At 40.9% G+C, this 16,043-nt stretch overlaps 1 protein-coding gene across 3 annotated transcripts; it reads left to right on the top strand.

Annotated features, from left to right (window-relative positions):
- The first annotated feature begins 5,329 nt into the window (after positions 1–5,329).
- Positions 5,330–7,130, top strand: nkx2.4a (NK2 homeobox 4a). Of its 3 annotated transcripts, XM_066641590.1 has the most exons (3): positions 5,330–5,760; positions 6,421–6,863; positions 6,969–7,130. In XM_066641590.1, the coding sequence occupies exons 1-3, from the start codon at positions 5,391–5,393 to the stop codon at positions 7,128–7,130; spliced, it is 975 nt and encodes a 324-aa protein (XP_066497687.1). In that variant the 5' UTR covers positions 5,330–5,390. The 3 variants fall into 3 exon arrangements, with proteins under 3 accessions (XP_066497687.1, XP_066497678.1, XP_066497667.1); XM_066641581.1 differs by having other exon boundaries at positions 6,448–7,130; XM_066641570.1 differs by having other exon boundaries at positions 6,421–7,130.
- The last annotated feature ends 8,913 nt before the right edge of the window (positions 7,131–16,043 follow it).

The raw sequence follows: 16,043 nt of genomic DNA, 5'->3' as shown, positions 1-16,043 counted from the left end.
TGAAGAAAACGGCAGCTAGGTGTCCAATATCCTCATGTTTCCACCGCAGCGCATTTTTCGCAACCTATTAGCATCATTTCGTCCATCGAGCTCCATTAATTGCGTTTGAATGAAAACTTGGGCTGGAGAATACGGTTTTGGAGAGGCCTGTCAGATACTTGGTGCTCTTGGGAGGACCTTTAACCTTCTTAACGGCGGGTATGCGCTGCTTGAGGAGCGCTTTCCAGGCTCCTGAGCTGGGACAAGCACCTGCTTTTGCTCTACCACAAAATGGTTGACGGCATAATAATAGATGAACGCGGCTTTCTACGAAACATTTCCCAAGGACAGCCCAATTAAAGGAAGACATTTGCCTTAAAAAGAAGACGACGTGTCGTTTCGACACAATAAAACTAGGCTAGACGCTCGCGGACTCTTATACGCCGAGGGTAACGTATCTTGTGAGAGGGAATTGATTCCGCATAATGTATAAGGTAAATAACCCGTGATGCCTAGGCGAAAGTCTGTAATGTGGTTAAAGTAATGGCGCTGTCTCACACTGAATAAAAATTAGATCTGACCAAATTTAAAGTGCTATCTTTTGCTTTTGGCTGATTTCCAAAACTGCTGGGGAATGAATGGAGAAGGTATTACCTTAAATTCCAACTGGAAAATGTCTTAAGGCCATTTGGTGTGTAGCCATTACACTTCTCACAATCATGAATATTTATCTTGTAATTGAGTAAGAACTTTATCATTATGATTTTTTTTCCACAATAATTATGAAAATATTTTCATATTTAAAATCTCACAATGTCGGAGAGGTTTCCCATAATAATCACTTGCTGTTTCATACAAATATATTCTCTATTCATATATCACGTGATATGATATAATAAATTGCCGTTAGGAAAATGTTCTAAACATATAATCAATTATAATCAATTAATATTTTCCCCTAAAAGTCGCAGAAACGTGCTTCTATATTTAACTCACAATATACATTAAATCTAACTTGATTTACACGTATAAGTATAAACACAAGTATGGATAAATAAGCATGAATCGGCCAAGGTTAAAATGCATTAATTCCTGTGTAAATATTAACGAATTGTTCAGATACATTTCAGAATACAGAAAGTTCAGCAGTGGAAGCCGATGTTATCATCGTAGAGATGGCAGTTTCATAACATTTCACAATAGTTTTTGTTTTTAAATGTTGTGTATCACGTAAATGTGGACTTCCGTGTTGTTTGATCTGAAATAACAGCATACATTTGAGAATACTACAAAAATAAAGCAAGAGGTAGTGCCACACATGGAGTGTAAGCTTGTCTCCTGCGCTGCGTTGGTTTAAGCGTCAGCCTTCAGCGCGCGGCTGGTAAAGCGTTCAGATACATTGCACCGTTTAACCTGATCTAGGAGGAAATACTCTTCCAGCTATTTACATTAATGCGCTTAATCAGATAAATGCGCTTCGGCCAAGTAGCAGCTATCGCATTCCGCCCAACGGGCCTTGGCCTCCTACGGGTTTCTTGCAATTACAAAGGTAACGGATTTGATATGATGATCCTAATGTATGCAAATGGTGCTCTAAATTAACAAAACAAAGAGGTCGGCGTGCTGTTGGCCGTGGATCTTTTGGTTCCGGATCCTCGTCGTGCGCTTGGCACAAATTGTAGCCCACTTCTTGAGCGCGCGTCTTGGTGTAGCCACTACAATGTACCATAATAATATAAATAAATGAATAAAACAAAGAGCCCGGCTTGAGATAAAAGTTGTGTCGTTTCCTTCGTGGGTGTTTTGCTTGTTGTGTGGGAAGTAGTCACGGATACTTCACGATGGAACGATAAACATGAATCTGAGGGTGGTCCATGTACTTGATGTCGGTTCCTCGTATTTCCTCTCTGCTAGGAATACACGAATTTCTTTGTCATTGTAGCAAATGGCTTATGCCAATGCCCCCCCCCCACCACATATTAAATTCTAAAGATATGCTTTGTTCCACGGTGATAACATAGGTAACACACTTCTGAGTGCTGCCTACGTCAATACGTTGACACAGAGGGATGAATATAAGATATCATATCTTATATATATATATATGGAATACGGTAAAGTCAACAAGTGGTACTCCCTGTAGAGGATGTATTTATTTATTTTCCTTCCCTTCAAAATAGCAAGGCACGTGACCATCCTGTGCTCAAACTTTTGCACGCCACTGTATCTACTGTATGCTGCTTTGATGGCACTTAAGGCCGCTGTGTCGCGAGGAACCCGTTTGTGCTATTGGATCTTGGAGATGGTGGGTCAGGACCCCAGCTCTCACTCCAAGCGCTCTTGCCCCTCGTAGATCCGTACACCCCCCCAGCCTCTACACCCGCTCTCCGCGCGCTCCGGTGGACACCGGGCCGTGCAGCACACTCGCTTTTCATCCAAATGGGACTTCTTTTTTTTCGAAGTGGATGATACTGTGAGTCTTCATATCAGAGACTAAGTGATCTTAGGTAAAGGTGGGTCTGGGGGGAGAGAGAGCATACCTGGCAAATGCGACACCAACGCTTTCCATTCTGACGCCTGGCCAATGGCGCTTAACATTTCTCTGCTGCCTTTGTCAAGCGGGGATTGGAAAGAAAAGCTCGAGGTGGTCACACAATATCTTGATAGCCACCTCAAGGTCAAGCAGAAAGGCCTCTCTCAGAGGAATTGTGCTCTTACCTATACAGTGGCGTCAATCACTTCACTCAACTGGTGTCCGCCGTAAGAAACAGCAAAGTCACTATTCGCCATTGACTGATCTTTGCTGTTGACTCGCTATATATAATGCCTTAAAGTCTCGAATAAGGGCCTCGTGTATATAAACACAGCGTTGACTAAAGGCACTGTCTTCCTTTGTTTCGACTCTCCCTGTGACTCACCCAACATTGTCCAAAAAATAAAATAAAATAAAAACTCTGCTGCGCATTTGATTCAACAGAGTTCCACAATTTCCATCTGAGTCTCCACTGGAACACCGTCATTTTGCGTTTCCATTGAGACTCACATCGGGATTGATATGCGCGCGCGTCCACCTTCACACACTCATGAACCAAAACATAAACTTAAACATGTACAGGCTTGCCCGCGCGCGCGCGCACACACACACACACACACACACACATGTTGACATTCATTCATAAGCTTTTAAGTATTCTTCAATACAGAAAAAGACATTATTTTCTACCAGCGAGACTATAGTACACATATGATATCATGGTAATATACACATGATTTGCTACCTGTTAGTGTCAGGAGCCTATACATATGAATTATGCCATACATACATATGTGCAAATGATTTCTGTACCTCAGAACGTGCTCTCCGTTGCGCCCCAGTCTTGTCTGCATCTATTTATTCACGTGCTCGGCTCCGTAATGGCCCACGGCTTTACCAGTGGAGCTGCCTGTTTTGTTTTGTTTTGTTCTTATAAAGTGTGCTGTTACTGCTCGGGAGAGCAGCAGCAGCAGCAGCCTGTGGCGTTTCGTGCAGCAGAGTGAGAGAGTGAGGCTCGCTGGCCCGCGGTCATGCTCTCTGCCTTAATATTCCACAAGGTTGAGTGGCCCGGCTCATTTACCTAATGGTCCAGACTCACAGATCCCAGCCAAGTTCCTGAGTCCTGAGAGCGAACAGCAGCGCAAGTGCAGTCACACAGAGCTGATAGCTTCAAGCAGGACATAAACAAAGCTGCCCGGTCACCCAGCAGCCAGCGAGGTGCAAGGGGATGAAAAGTTTATTACTTAGTCAAAATGGCACTGAACAATCCTCTGAGCTTATGGAGGAGGGGGCTGCACTGCTGACCTTTCCCTTGTCCGCTTATGTAATTTGTAAACTCGACGGTCACTCAGCGCAAATTTAAGATACTTTTTTTCTCGTGTAGTGTCTGTGATGAGAAACAACCGTGCCCTCGTTTGAAAACACAGTTTACATATTGACGCCAGTTATGAGGCACATCCATCTGAACTCACTACAGAATCAAATCTATAAATCTACGAGCTCAGATGTATATCGATAAAAACATAGAGCACCCCTCAGCTAGGCCTTACTGCTTTTGAGGTGGGCGTTCACAAACAGAAAGGTATTGCGTTAAATACTGTAACTATTACTAGACTCGTATTTCTCAGGCAGTTATTTTTTTGTTGTTTTTCAAAATAAAAGCTTCGCTGCTGCAGCTAGATTTAGACACTTTTGATTTTGCGCCTAGGGCGTTATATTTTGGCGCTCTTTTGCCCACATGCTTACTACAATACACGTCTATTACCAGACAGTAAACGCAAAATTGACCAAATATTACAATATGTTTCACAAGTCATTCTTAAAAAGCAGGCAGACATTTTAATGAAGAAACCGACAGCCTACCGCGTGCAAGGTGGGGACTTCCTGAACTTCTCCAACATCCTTACAATTAGCTTTTGGAAAATGGAGGAAACCGTTAGAGGTGAACGGGTTTCAGAGTGTATTTGTATGATCCATCCACAATAAAAACAGCGGGAAAAAAACAGCATAGCGCCAGACTTTGAGATAAAAACGAAAAAGGTTTTCTGTGCTCAGCCGCGACTCTTCTATTAGATAAATGACGCCTGTGCTTAGCTAGAACGTGTGGATATGAGCAGAAAATGCTCTTACATATATAAGATTCTCATGTCACTTTTCTGTGGACTGGATTTTTTTTCTTTTTTTTTTTTTTTTTTACCTTGAGCTAATTTGGAAGAGCCCCTCTCTGGTGGCGCAAAATGATGCTCAAGACGCATAAATTAGGTCAGTGCAGTGGAGGGGGGCCTTCATTGTGCCTCTTTGACGGTGCTTGCTGGCGCTTATGTCTCGTCAAAGTGCTCTCAAACTTGGGGAAAAGTATGGAAGTCCCTATTGACGCAGAGCAACAGAGCATGCAGGAAAAAAAGAGAAAAGGAAAGTCGCGTTGGACGAGATGAAAAAAGAAGGGAACCCTCGTTTAAATGATGCTAGAGGCAGTGGAAAGTGAAGGGAGAGAGAATGGGAATTGTGGACAGTGGGAAGGGGAAAAGGTTTGAGTTGGCACTGGGCTTAAGTTAATATGAAACTAACAGCATTTTTTCCCTCAATTATCTCGCGGAGATGTCAATGACTATTGTTTGGCGGTTTTGGACGTGGCTCCGCCCCCCTCCTGTTTGTCGTAAACCTGGCGCCTAGCTACAATAAACGCGAGCTAAAGAGTGGCCAGGGCTCGCCTCCTCCTCGAAGGCGATCAATCGGATCTCGGGCGCGCCACAAGCACTCTCTTACGTCGACGAGGCACGAGGAGCGCGCGCTGGTTTACAACAACAACAAGGACGACGACGACGAACGGCTTGAAGCCGCTGCGCCGGCGCCCGCTTCCCGCCCGTTGCTCTGAACCATGTCGCTGAGCCCCAAGCACACCACGCCTTTCTCAGTGACAGACATTCTGAGCCCCATCGAGGAGACCTACAAGAAGTTCGGAGCCATGGAGAGCGCGGGGAACCTGGCGTCTCCGCTGGGCGCGTACCGCCAGCCGCAGGTGTCCAACCCCACCATGCAGCAGCACTCTATGAGCCACAACGCTGCGGTGGGCAGCACCTACCACATGCCGCACTCGGTCTCGCAGTTCTCCCACAGCGCCATGGGGGGCTACTGCAACGGCAGCATCGCCAACATGGGGGACCTACCCTCGTACCAAGAAACCATCCGAAACAGCGCCGCAGCCACGGGCTGGTACGGAGCCAACCCAGACCCCAGATACTCAACAAGTAAGTGGCCTTTTTAGTTCCTAAAGTCTGGAAACTGCCCTTAGACCTCGTCGAACTTTAAACCAATGGATGAGTTTTACGCACGAAGGGAAGCAGAAGTTTAGACACTCCTAGTTAAAACAAACGGCAGAAAAGTGGAAATGATATATTTGACAAAGTTGGCGTTTTCTACTGAACTATTTCAGATGAGTTTACAAGATGAATAAATGTACATAAATATTTATGTAAAACATCAGGTAACTGGCCCATGAGACTTTTAGTGTTATTATAATTATTATTACATATTATTAATTAATGAATGGATGTGTTTATTTTCTAAATACAGTTACACATGCAGGCGACTGAATATTCCGTAGGTGTGCAGGGTGTGTTTATTTTCACACAATTAACAGAACGCAACTTTAGCTAAGGGTGCCCAAACTTTTGAGTGGCTATAAATATAAACCAGACATATTTAATATTAAACTTATCCGCCATTAATGCCACTCATTAATCGATAAATTAATCTTAATTTATCTAATACGGTTGCACATGCGCAAAGCAGCGTGCAGGTTATTCAGCAGCGCGCGGGGTCCAAGGCCGCGCGCGTTTTAATGTCTGCACATTTTGCATATGGCCGTGTTTTTTATGTCTGTGTACGCTATGTATATTTTTTGGAAGTTTCTAGATTCATGGGACCTTCCACAGGTATGAACATGACGGGGATGGGCTCGCTGAGCGGGATGGCCGACGCTTCCAAAGCCATGACCCCCTTGCACGCGGCCCCCAGGAGGAAGCGGCGCGTGCTCTTCTCACAGGCGCAGGTGTACGAGCTCGAGCGGAGGTTTAAGCAGCAGAAGTACCTGTCCGCGCCCGAGAGGGAGCATCTGGCCAGCATGATCCACCTGACCCCTACACAGGTCAAGATCTGGTTCCAGAACCACCGCTACAAGATGAAGCGCCAGGCCAAAGACAAAGCGGCGCAACAGCTTCAGCAGGACAGCGGCCTGTGCTCCCAGCAACAGCAGCAGCATTCTCCCAGAAGGGTGGCGGTGCCCGTGCTCGTGAAGGACGGGAAACCGTGTCAGAACGGCTCCAACACACCGACGCCCACCCAACAACAAATGCAACAACAACAGCAGCAGCAACAACAGCAACAACATCCACAGCAGAACGGCTCCGGGGTCGTGCTCGCGGCCACCAGTAACACTCTAAACCAGCACCAGAACCAGCAGGTCAACGCGCTCGTGCAGGCCCAGGAGCTCGAGGAAATGTCCCCGAGCCCCCCATCCCTGCACTCTTCACTCAGCAGCATGGGACAGATAGACACGTCTGTAGATTACACCAATAACATGGTCACGTCTAACCTGCTCTATGGTCGGACGTGGTAGTCCTTATTTATATACAAAAAAAAACAAAAGCAAAAAAACAAACAAACAAACAAAACACGCGCGCACACACACACACACACACACACACACACAAACCTAAAGTAAAAACAAAAATACAAAACAAACATTTTCTTTTTTTTTTTTATACAAAACTATTTACTTCAATTCTCTGAACTGCAACCGAAGCCAAATGCAGACGGAGCGAGTGACAAAAGCTTTCGAGGCAAAGCCACCTGTTCTTTTTTCGAGGACACGATTATTATTATCATTGTTATTATTGTTTTTTTTTTCTACACGAAAACCCCTTCCTCGCCAGTGAAGGACAAGCGAACCTTATTCTGTGTGGGGTTTTTGGACTTTCCCATTATATTGTTGTAGTAGAAGGTTATCTGTTGTTGAACAAGGTCGCTGCTCCTCACCCGTTCGGGATGCTAGGATATCAGGTACGAACTTAAAAGACCTCGGAAAATCCTCAAGAGGCCTGACCCCCTCCAAGCCCCCAAACCCACCCCAACCCGCAATGAACACCTGAGCTGTTTTTTATGATATGACTATTGTAAGCTAATGTATCCATTTAGATTTAATGAAAAGTAGGGACTGTATATTTGGCTAACACTTGACTTTCTGTTTTACCTGTAATATAAATGTCTCTCTTTTTGTTGTCGTTTATTTGATTTCTTTATTATTATTTTTTGTAAGTTAAGACAAAAACACATACACGATGGCTGCTGTATATGTTTCAAAACCAATTGAACGTCAACAATAAATGAACTGAAGTGCAAGCCCACTCTCCGGGAATGAATCTGGAGTGCGTTTTTCATTAGGCCTGGCGCCGCCGCTCAAAACAAATGGAAGGCAAAGCAAGGTCGACGGGGGTGAATCTAACGTTGGCAATGGACGAATTTTAGAAACGCTTATTTGTGAAGCCTTTTTGTTTGAGACAAATTCTAATTCTGCGTTCTTCAGTCGCAGACCAGCCTTTTAGATTTCAGAAGTTAATAATAATGCAACATCTAAACTCATTTTGTTAAGCAGACAGGGATTAATTAAACTAGTCATTTAAAAATTACTACCGGATGTGATTGGGCAAAATGCAAGCCATGGGACTAATTTATACCCAGTACTTTAATGTGCTCCGCTGACATTTATGCTAATTATGTATTTATCATTTTCATGTTTAAAGAGCACATTTAATTTATCGAATGTAAACTTTGGAGGTCTTGATTAGGTTTAATACTCTATTCAATTATATATTTATTATTTCATGAGAATAATTTCAATCAGGAGATTTCTGTACAAAAAAAAAAAAATTGAAGGGAAAAAACTTAAAGCCCGAAAAAAATATACGAAATTTAAAATGAAGTGAAATGTACTCGATTTAAAGGTGTACATTGAATTTACACGGATAAAATCTACTATATTCTCATTAATTTTAGGTAGATGTTGGAAGAAGTGTGTTGTATTTTATTGGTGTGCAATCGATTTGAACATTTGAATTATGTTAATTATAAGCCGTATCTTTTTTTTAAACGTAGTTTAAAGTCCGATTTCTATTTTCAAATTTTGCTAGATTTGAAAACTGTCGTTTTCCCGAGTTAGAGCGGTTTCCACATCTAACATCTGACATTTTATATAATATTGTTCATTGATTATTACTTTATATTATTTGTGTATTTATTGGTTTTGTAATTTTTTAAATGAAATTACGATAGCATTTTTAAATAATGTGATTAATGCAGACCGCTCTGCAGGAAGAAGTATATGGATGGAAAATAATGTTTTGCCTGTTTTTCTTTATCTTTCTTTCTTTAATTTTTTTTACTCGTTTATTTTCTCGCGTTTGGACGTGTTTGTGTATTTTCGAGCGAATCAAGTGTTCAATGGAAATTATGGCATTACAGACAGGTACAAACAATGGCCCGAGGATCCAGTTGTGTACTTTCAATGAATTTCGAAGATCAAATGGATCAAAATTGTTATATTTAACAAATTAATGATTTATATAAAAAATGAAATAAAATAAAATGTCTGGAGTCAGTGTAGAGTGAATAGACTCACTACAACTTAAATATCCAGTTTGCAACAGAATTCGGATATTATATATATATATATATATATATATATATATATATATATATATATATATATATATATAAATCTAAAGGCACCTTAGAAGAACAACCCCAGTGTCTGCTTAGTACCTTGAAGGTGTGTGTGGTCATGGTTCAGTATTAAATCTCCCTTAAACACAAAATACCTTCAATGCAGTATAAACAATAGTACATTGCAAAATTTACATTGCATGATCTGTACTACAATTACTGTAAATCTATTCTATAGTAAGAAATATTGTTAGGTGTCAGCAAGATTTAAGAAGCACTTGCCAGAAGGCCTAGAGAATAATATATTTTTAGCCTCTGTGTAACTCAGTCCCAAATTATCACCAAAAGTGCTCATGAAGAAGGTTTATTTGTCTTATATTAATGGGTGTATGTGTATATGGACAGATTACATCATGAAGTGATGCTAAGCCAGATGGTTCTCACATGATATATCAAGCTCGCCCCATATTTTACCTTTGCTCTAACGTAGCTATATAAAAAAGGCTAAACATTTAAATGGTCTGTCTTTTGTTGTCAGTGATGGCTGGAAGTGGGCGTATGAGAAGCTTTATGTTTCCATTGGTTATTAAACCTCACAACCTCCTGCAAGGCTAATTTTCTAAAGCCATTGACCAGAACTAACTCAATGCTGCTCATTTTAGCTTCACTGAAGGTCATTCAGAAAGAGTGGTGAAGCTTAAGCACTTTTAAGGTGTTAAAAGTGAAGAGACTGGTCAAAAGCAATTATAACTTCATATCTAACAAGCAAACTCAGTGAATTTTGAAAGTGATTAGTGCCCATTGAGAATTTATTTTAGGCCTTGAGAACCTATCTTTCCCCTGATGGAAAACAAACCTAGTCCAGTCAATGTTCCAAAAGGTTACATGGTCATTATTATCAGATAGATGCTGTCCGATAATGGCTGTGTTGTCTGAGGGGTTTTTCTTTTTTTTTTTCTTCTTTTTTTTCCAAAGCATGATTTAACCTGTTGCCAGCTGATTATGATATTGCTTTAAGTGGCCTTTGGAAGATTGAATGCATCTGCAAATTGCATCCAAATAGCACAGTACTGGAGGCAGTAGCTGCATTTAAATGACAGATTATGACCTTGTTCTGGCCTCATTATTCTGAGTTTTAGCAGCAGCCTGCAAGGACACTTGAAGTTCTCAAAACTATGATGATTTTTGCAGCATAACATACACGACACCCCTATTTGATATTAGCCCCAAATTGCACTGAATTATGTCATTTGTGTGGCTGTTATTTCTTGGTCAGATTATTTATGATTACTGTCAGTGATAAACCCCAGTAAAGATCATAATAGTAACACTGAATAAAAAATAGCGCTCTTTTATTCCCTATAATAGAACAATTGGAACCAAGTAATATGTCTCTAGAATTAATTACTATTAGGTTAAATACATGTATAATTGTTTGTTCAATTCATAATTAGGACAGTTGTTAAAATGAGTATAATGTTATGTAGCTGGCTCTAACCGTTTTCAGACATTAGTGCAACCCATGTTTACAGGTGTAGAGCTGCTCAGCCATGTGTCAATGAAGGTGTCAAAATTTCATCTCATGCCTCAGTTTTATCATCATAAGCCTAAATCTGTAATGTTCTTTTTCTCTTTTTTTCCCTGATTATTCAGTACTTGGAACAGACAAAGAAAAAGGTTCAGAGTGATTTTAGTATTTCTACTCAGGCCTGGGTTTCTTGGAGCTCCATTCTTCGCAGCTAATTGCAGGATCCAAACAAATTCTTAACAGCGAGTAATTTGAATCCCTGCTAGAGGCCTTGTCTGTATTTTCCCCTGCCATTATTCTACTTAATATGTCAGAAGGTCTGATCGCAGAGAAACCTTTTCAAGTTCTATTGATGTGTCTTTCAATTGACCATGGTGACCTAGCAACCTGGCCAGCACTAATTGGAATAGGCTGCCTGACGTCAGCATTACAGTTTTTGTGGGAACAAATGCAGTGCTCATGAAATAATTTACAAAATTATGAGGACAATGGCTCCAGATTATTTCTAGGCAAAACAATGCGTAGTCCTGGAGAGTGGGGCAAAAATGAAAAGCATATTTTTCCATCCATTAAATGGTAGTACTCAGATAATGAATGCTATAGGTTTCACCACTGGAGTCGGGATTATAAATATAAATCTTATAAAAAGAGGTGAAAGAATTGGTGATGAGAGCAGGACGAGGTCGTTGATACACTTCATTGAGCTCTGTGTTTTATAAATAAGGGTTTTCGTGTAGTTTTGAACTGTATCAACCATAAATTAAAAGTGTTACAATTATCTGGAATTATTCAAACTAAAAAAGGTTTGAAGCACTTTATTGGCATTGGCGTTTTTTCTTGTTATTGGCAAAAAAAAAAAAAATACTGGATTCATTCTCATACTTTTTTGTGAAATAGAGAGAGAGTCAGAGAGAAAATGAGAGAGAGAGAGAGCAAGCATCAAGCTCCCCACCCCCACCAGCACACTATGGCAAGCTGGAGACTGAGGGTCCCCAAACACAAGAGCCACTTCTGCCACGACCAATTCAGGAGCTCTGAAAATAGTTCACCTCTGTCTTTGGGATGCATGCTGGAAAACATCCCAAATTCTAAGCTCCTTAGACTTGTTAGATCAGTTTTAAACCAATGCATAAAACTCACATTATTAACAGTCACAATAAAGCTTGGTTTGCACTGGTCAGGGCTGTGCTCTTGGTGCTTTCACTCATTTTATTTCTTCAGAAACCTTGATAAATGTAGTTTTACCATAATGTTCCTAAGTAAAGACTGAGGAACAAGGCTTGCTTGAGAGAGCACTGTAGGGAAATATAGTTTCCATTCACCGCCATACTGGCCCTGGATGGCAGGAGCTCATGGAATATTAAGCCAGGCATATGGTCAGAAATTGGAACTAAGCCTTCTGAATAGGAATGATTAGGGAGGTGAATGGTGACAAAAACGAGCATGGTAATACTTTACCGCTAAACAGAAAGAGTCTGTTTTCTTTTTAAAAACCGTGTTCCGTGTGTGAAACTGGAGATGTCAGTGGGTTTTTACAGGTTGTAGTTAATGCAGATCTTTTGTCATGTGACCACGAAAAAACCCTTTTTGTTCATGGGATCAGATGAGATTGTGCCCCAGGAAACACAAACTTTTCCTAATTCTAGTCATTTCAAACTGGGGAAAAATAGCAGGCAAATAATCATCCTCAGACAGAATGGAAAACATTTCAAGGAGGTCAGAGGACTCAGAAAGCAATCCTCGCTCTAATAGATTTCCATAAAATTAAATAAATGACAGTGCATTCCAACAATGCCTTTGCTGAGAACTATAGCACAGACGTACAGTCACGATATATACACACTTCTCACAGTCACCAACAAAATGATACTTTTGTAGAGCTGTCTAATTCTGCAGCTTGGTGTGAATGCCTGAGGATTTTGGATGCCGTTCTCTATTCTGAAATCTACAGGAAGAGAGAGAGAAAGAGAGAGAGAGAGAGAGAGAGAGAGAGAGAGAGAGCATCCCTTATTACCAAACCATGTCACATTCTTCTCAGTCCCTGCCTGAGCTACACTGGCCGGCCTGTAATCCCCCTCCAAGTTCCCCATGCATCTTATTCAGGCTGCCCATAAGTAGTTAAAGAAACTGTTTTCAGTCGCCACTAATAACTACTGACCTAGAGTGACACAGACCCACAATGGCTTTGCAAGGCCCGAGATGCAGAACCAAAGAAGCTGATTAGTCCTTTAAGAGGTTTGAAGCAAGAATCAATGGTTGGTCTGTCCCTACCCGCCGGGTTTGTGCCTCGCTGTAATTATGGCAGCACACCATTAGTTACACCTCATTAAGTTTAGCAAACACCCCTCGAGGAAAATTTGTTTACCTTTAAACAAGTAATATAGTTTATATTAGCAGCCATATTGGCCCTGGATGGAAGGGGCACAGGGAATATAAAGCTAGGCATATGGTGAGAAATTGAACAGATCCTAGCTGAATGGGAGTAGTTAGAGAGGTGCTAGAGAAGCTAGTGTCAATCTGATTTGTGTATAACCCTATCGTTTATGTTTGATCACATTCTAATAGTCTGGGGTTATTATAGTGCTTTAATATAGGAATAAATTATTAATATATTCGCTATAGTTATTATCACTGCTTGCAAAATAGTAAAAGAAAAAGTAAGTATTCCTGTTTGTCCATACATCATAACATAGGCATAAAATGAGGTTCTACAACAGTTCATTGGTAAAGAAAATGGTTATCTATAGAACATTTTGCATGATTAAAGGGTTCTTTGCATTGTGAAGGGGTTTGACATCTGATTGATGTAGAATGTGCTATTGATGAATTTATACTGTACCTTTTGGAAAAGAGTTGTACACGGCACCAACAACGGTTCCTCTGTTGTTAAGATGTCAGTCTGAAGAACCCTTTCATAATGCAAAAGGTTCTTCAAGCGTTCAGGATTTTATATAGAACAATTTCCTTTAATAAAGAACCTTTGTAGAAGCACAATAACATTTTTTAAGTGTGTAGGGTTTCCAGAACCAGTTTTTGAGCCACCAGCCTCCATTCTTATTTGTTACCTGGTTGATTTAACAGAAAAGCACAAATAAACACAAATACAGACATTTTCATAGTAAAGACATAAACATTCAAACAGCCAAGGTGCCCTGGGGGTCAACAACTTGAGAAGGAGCGAATAGCTGTATTATACATCATTGAATTAAAATGTGTTTTTTTATGGAGTATACCACTGACGGGGAAAAAAATCTTGATACAAATTGTTGTTAGCCTTCATCCAGGAATGATTGATTAAACCGTTTTGAGAAAAGCCCTTTAACTGCTTTAAACCTTTACCTTATATTGAGGATCTGTTTTATAGATTTTTCCCTGTGTTATAAAGACCCATCCACTTAAAGCCTCTTTTTTTCCCAAAGTGGCTCTTCTACAGTCCCATTCCAAACACACCTTTATGACTCCTTTATAATTAAGAATTATGCTAGAATATGAGACATATGAGTTCCTCACTCTCAGTATCATGTATCATCATCTAATGAGCCAGAAGCTTGGGGAGTTTTGCCTTTAGCTCCTTCTTATGCTGTCAGTTGTCAACATTTTTGGACTGATAGTGCCATCATGAAAAGCCTCTTAATTTACTCCATGGCATGTGGGAATATTTCATAAACCCATGTAGTACGTTTCTGGCTTTTGATATCTACCCACTGCTTATTCCTCTGCACCTGATATAAAGAAGGGGGGGGGGGGGGACAACAACTAGAAACTATTTATACGCCTTGACAAAAAATGCTTCAGATAACAATACTATTCTCAAGAGACATGAGTGTCCGATTTGTATTCGCTCCCTAAAATTCAAATCAGCTTTGAATGGGTTGCATTGTGAAGAGCTGAAGTATTCCAGGTCTCTGCAAGGCTTTCACAATGCTACACTTTCTAACTAGTCCGCAGCTCCGGCCCAATCCTCAGTTGCCAAGGCGATGGCCAGCTGCAAGGCTGGGCCTTGTTTGTTTATAGGGGCAGGACTGGATAGCGGTTCAAATGGAGCCGGGCAATGGCATGAATTGTTTGTGTGTGACCACTTCAGAAGTGTGAGAGGAATGAATGAAGTTGCATATGTTGGGGTTCTGCTTTATTATGTGCACGGCATTGTTAAAAGAACTCAGCCTATTATATGTGCACGCTTAGGTGCTTGCTTGGACATGGTCAGAGGCACACATTTTCACATGCGCAAACACACACATGCATACATACGATTCCATATAGTTGTGTGCAAAAGTTTTGTGGCCCTTAGTAAAAGTTAACACCTGCCACACTTACATAATGTTAAATTCAGTGAATAACCAGTGTGTATTCAAGTTAATTAGACCAGATGTTTGTGTACAACTGTACATACACGACCCCCTGAGTTTCAGGAATAAACCTTGAATAAAAAGCATGACAGTGAAAGATTGTTAAATGTCTCACAAATGAAATTATCCCCTTGTCTTTGCTCATGGGACCAATTTAATTTGTGAGCATATGTATATTAACCCTGGGGACAAATAGGTTAACATAATCTGTTAACATCCCAGTCATATCCTTACATTTACCCATGGGATAAGCCCACTAATAAGTTTAATCTGGCTAATTAAGACTGACAAATTAAGACTGACAAACGTCTGCTTCATTAAGTGAAGACGGACCTAAGCATTTCGAGGCATTACTCATTGTGTTATCTGCGCATACAAACAGAGCAGAACAAACCTAATACGCTCACTACACAACCCCAAAGAGCTGAGCAGGACCACCCACTTTCTTTCCAATTATCATCTCACCGCTACCTGTTTCCTCCTCACCATTCCTCAATGCAAGCAGCACTCCAAGCAAGGCATTACAATTAGACGCCTGTTGTTCCTCTTAATAAATTTCTAGACTGTTGCTTGGAATCAATAGCCTGCAGTCCATGTGCCCCTGAGGACAAACAGGATTACACCCCAAATCCCACGTCCTGCTCCCTCTCCTCCTCCCCAGTCACCAGGGGCTCAGCCTCTCGGAGCTGGTATGTAAGCAATAGACATGAAGAGACAGAGCAAAAGAATGGAAAAAAACCCCTGTACCCTACCATTCATTCATTCATTCATTAATTCATCCATCTATGTGTGTGCACATAGACAAGAAAAAAGATACAGACCTGTTGCTCAAATGTTTTTTATTTATTTATTTTTTTTAAACACATTTGAATTTAGCTGAATTGGCAGATGATGAGATTATTACTTTTTATATTACATTTAATATATTTTTCAT

This window comes from Hoplias malabaricus, chromosome 1, assembly GCF_029633855.1.
Source record: "Hoplias malabaricus isolate fHopMal1 chromosome 1, fHopMal1.hap1, whole genome shotgun sequence".
NCBI lineage: Eukaryota > Metazoa > Chordata > Actinopteri > Characiformes > Erythrinidae > Hoplias > Hoplias malabaricus.
Note: the sequence above shows the minus strand (reverse complement) of the source record. Positions and strands in the feature narration are given on the sequence as shown.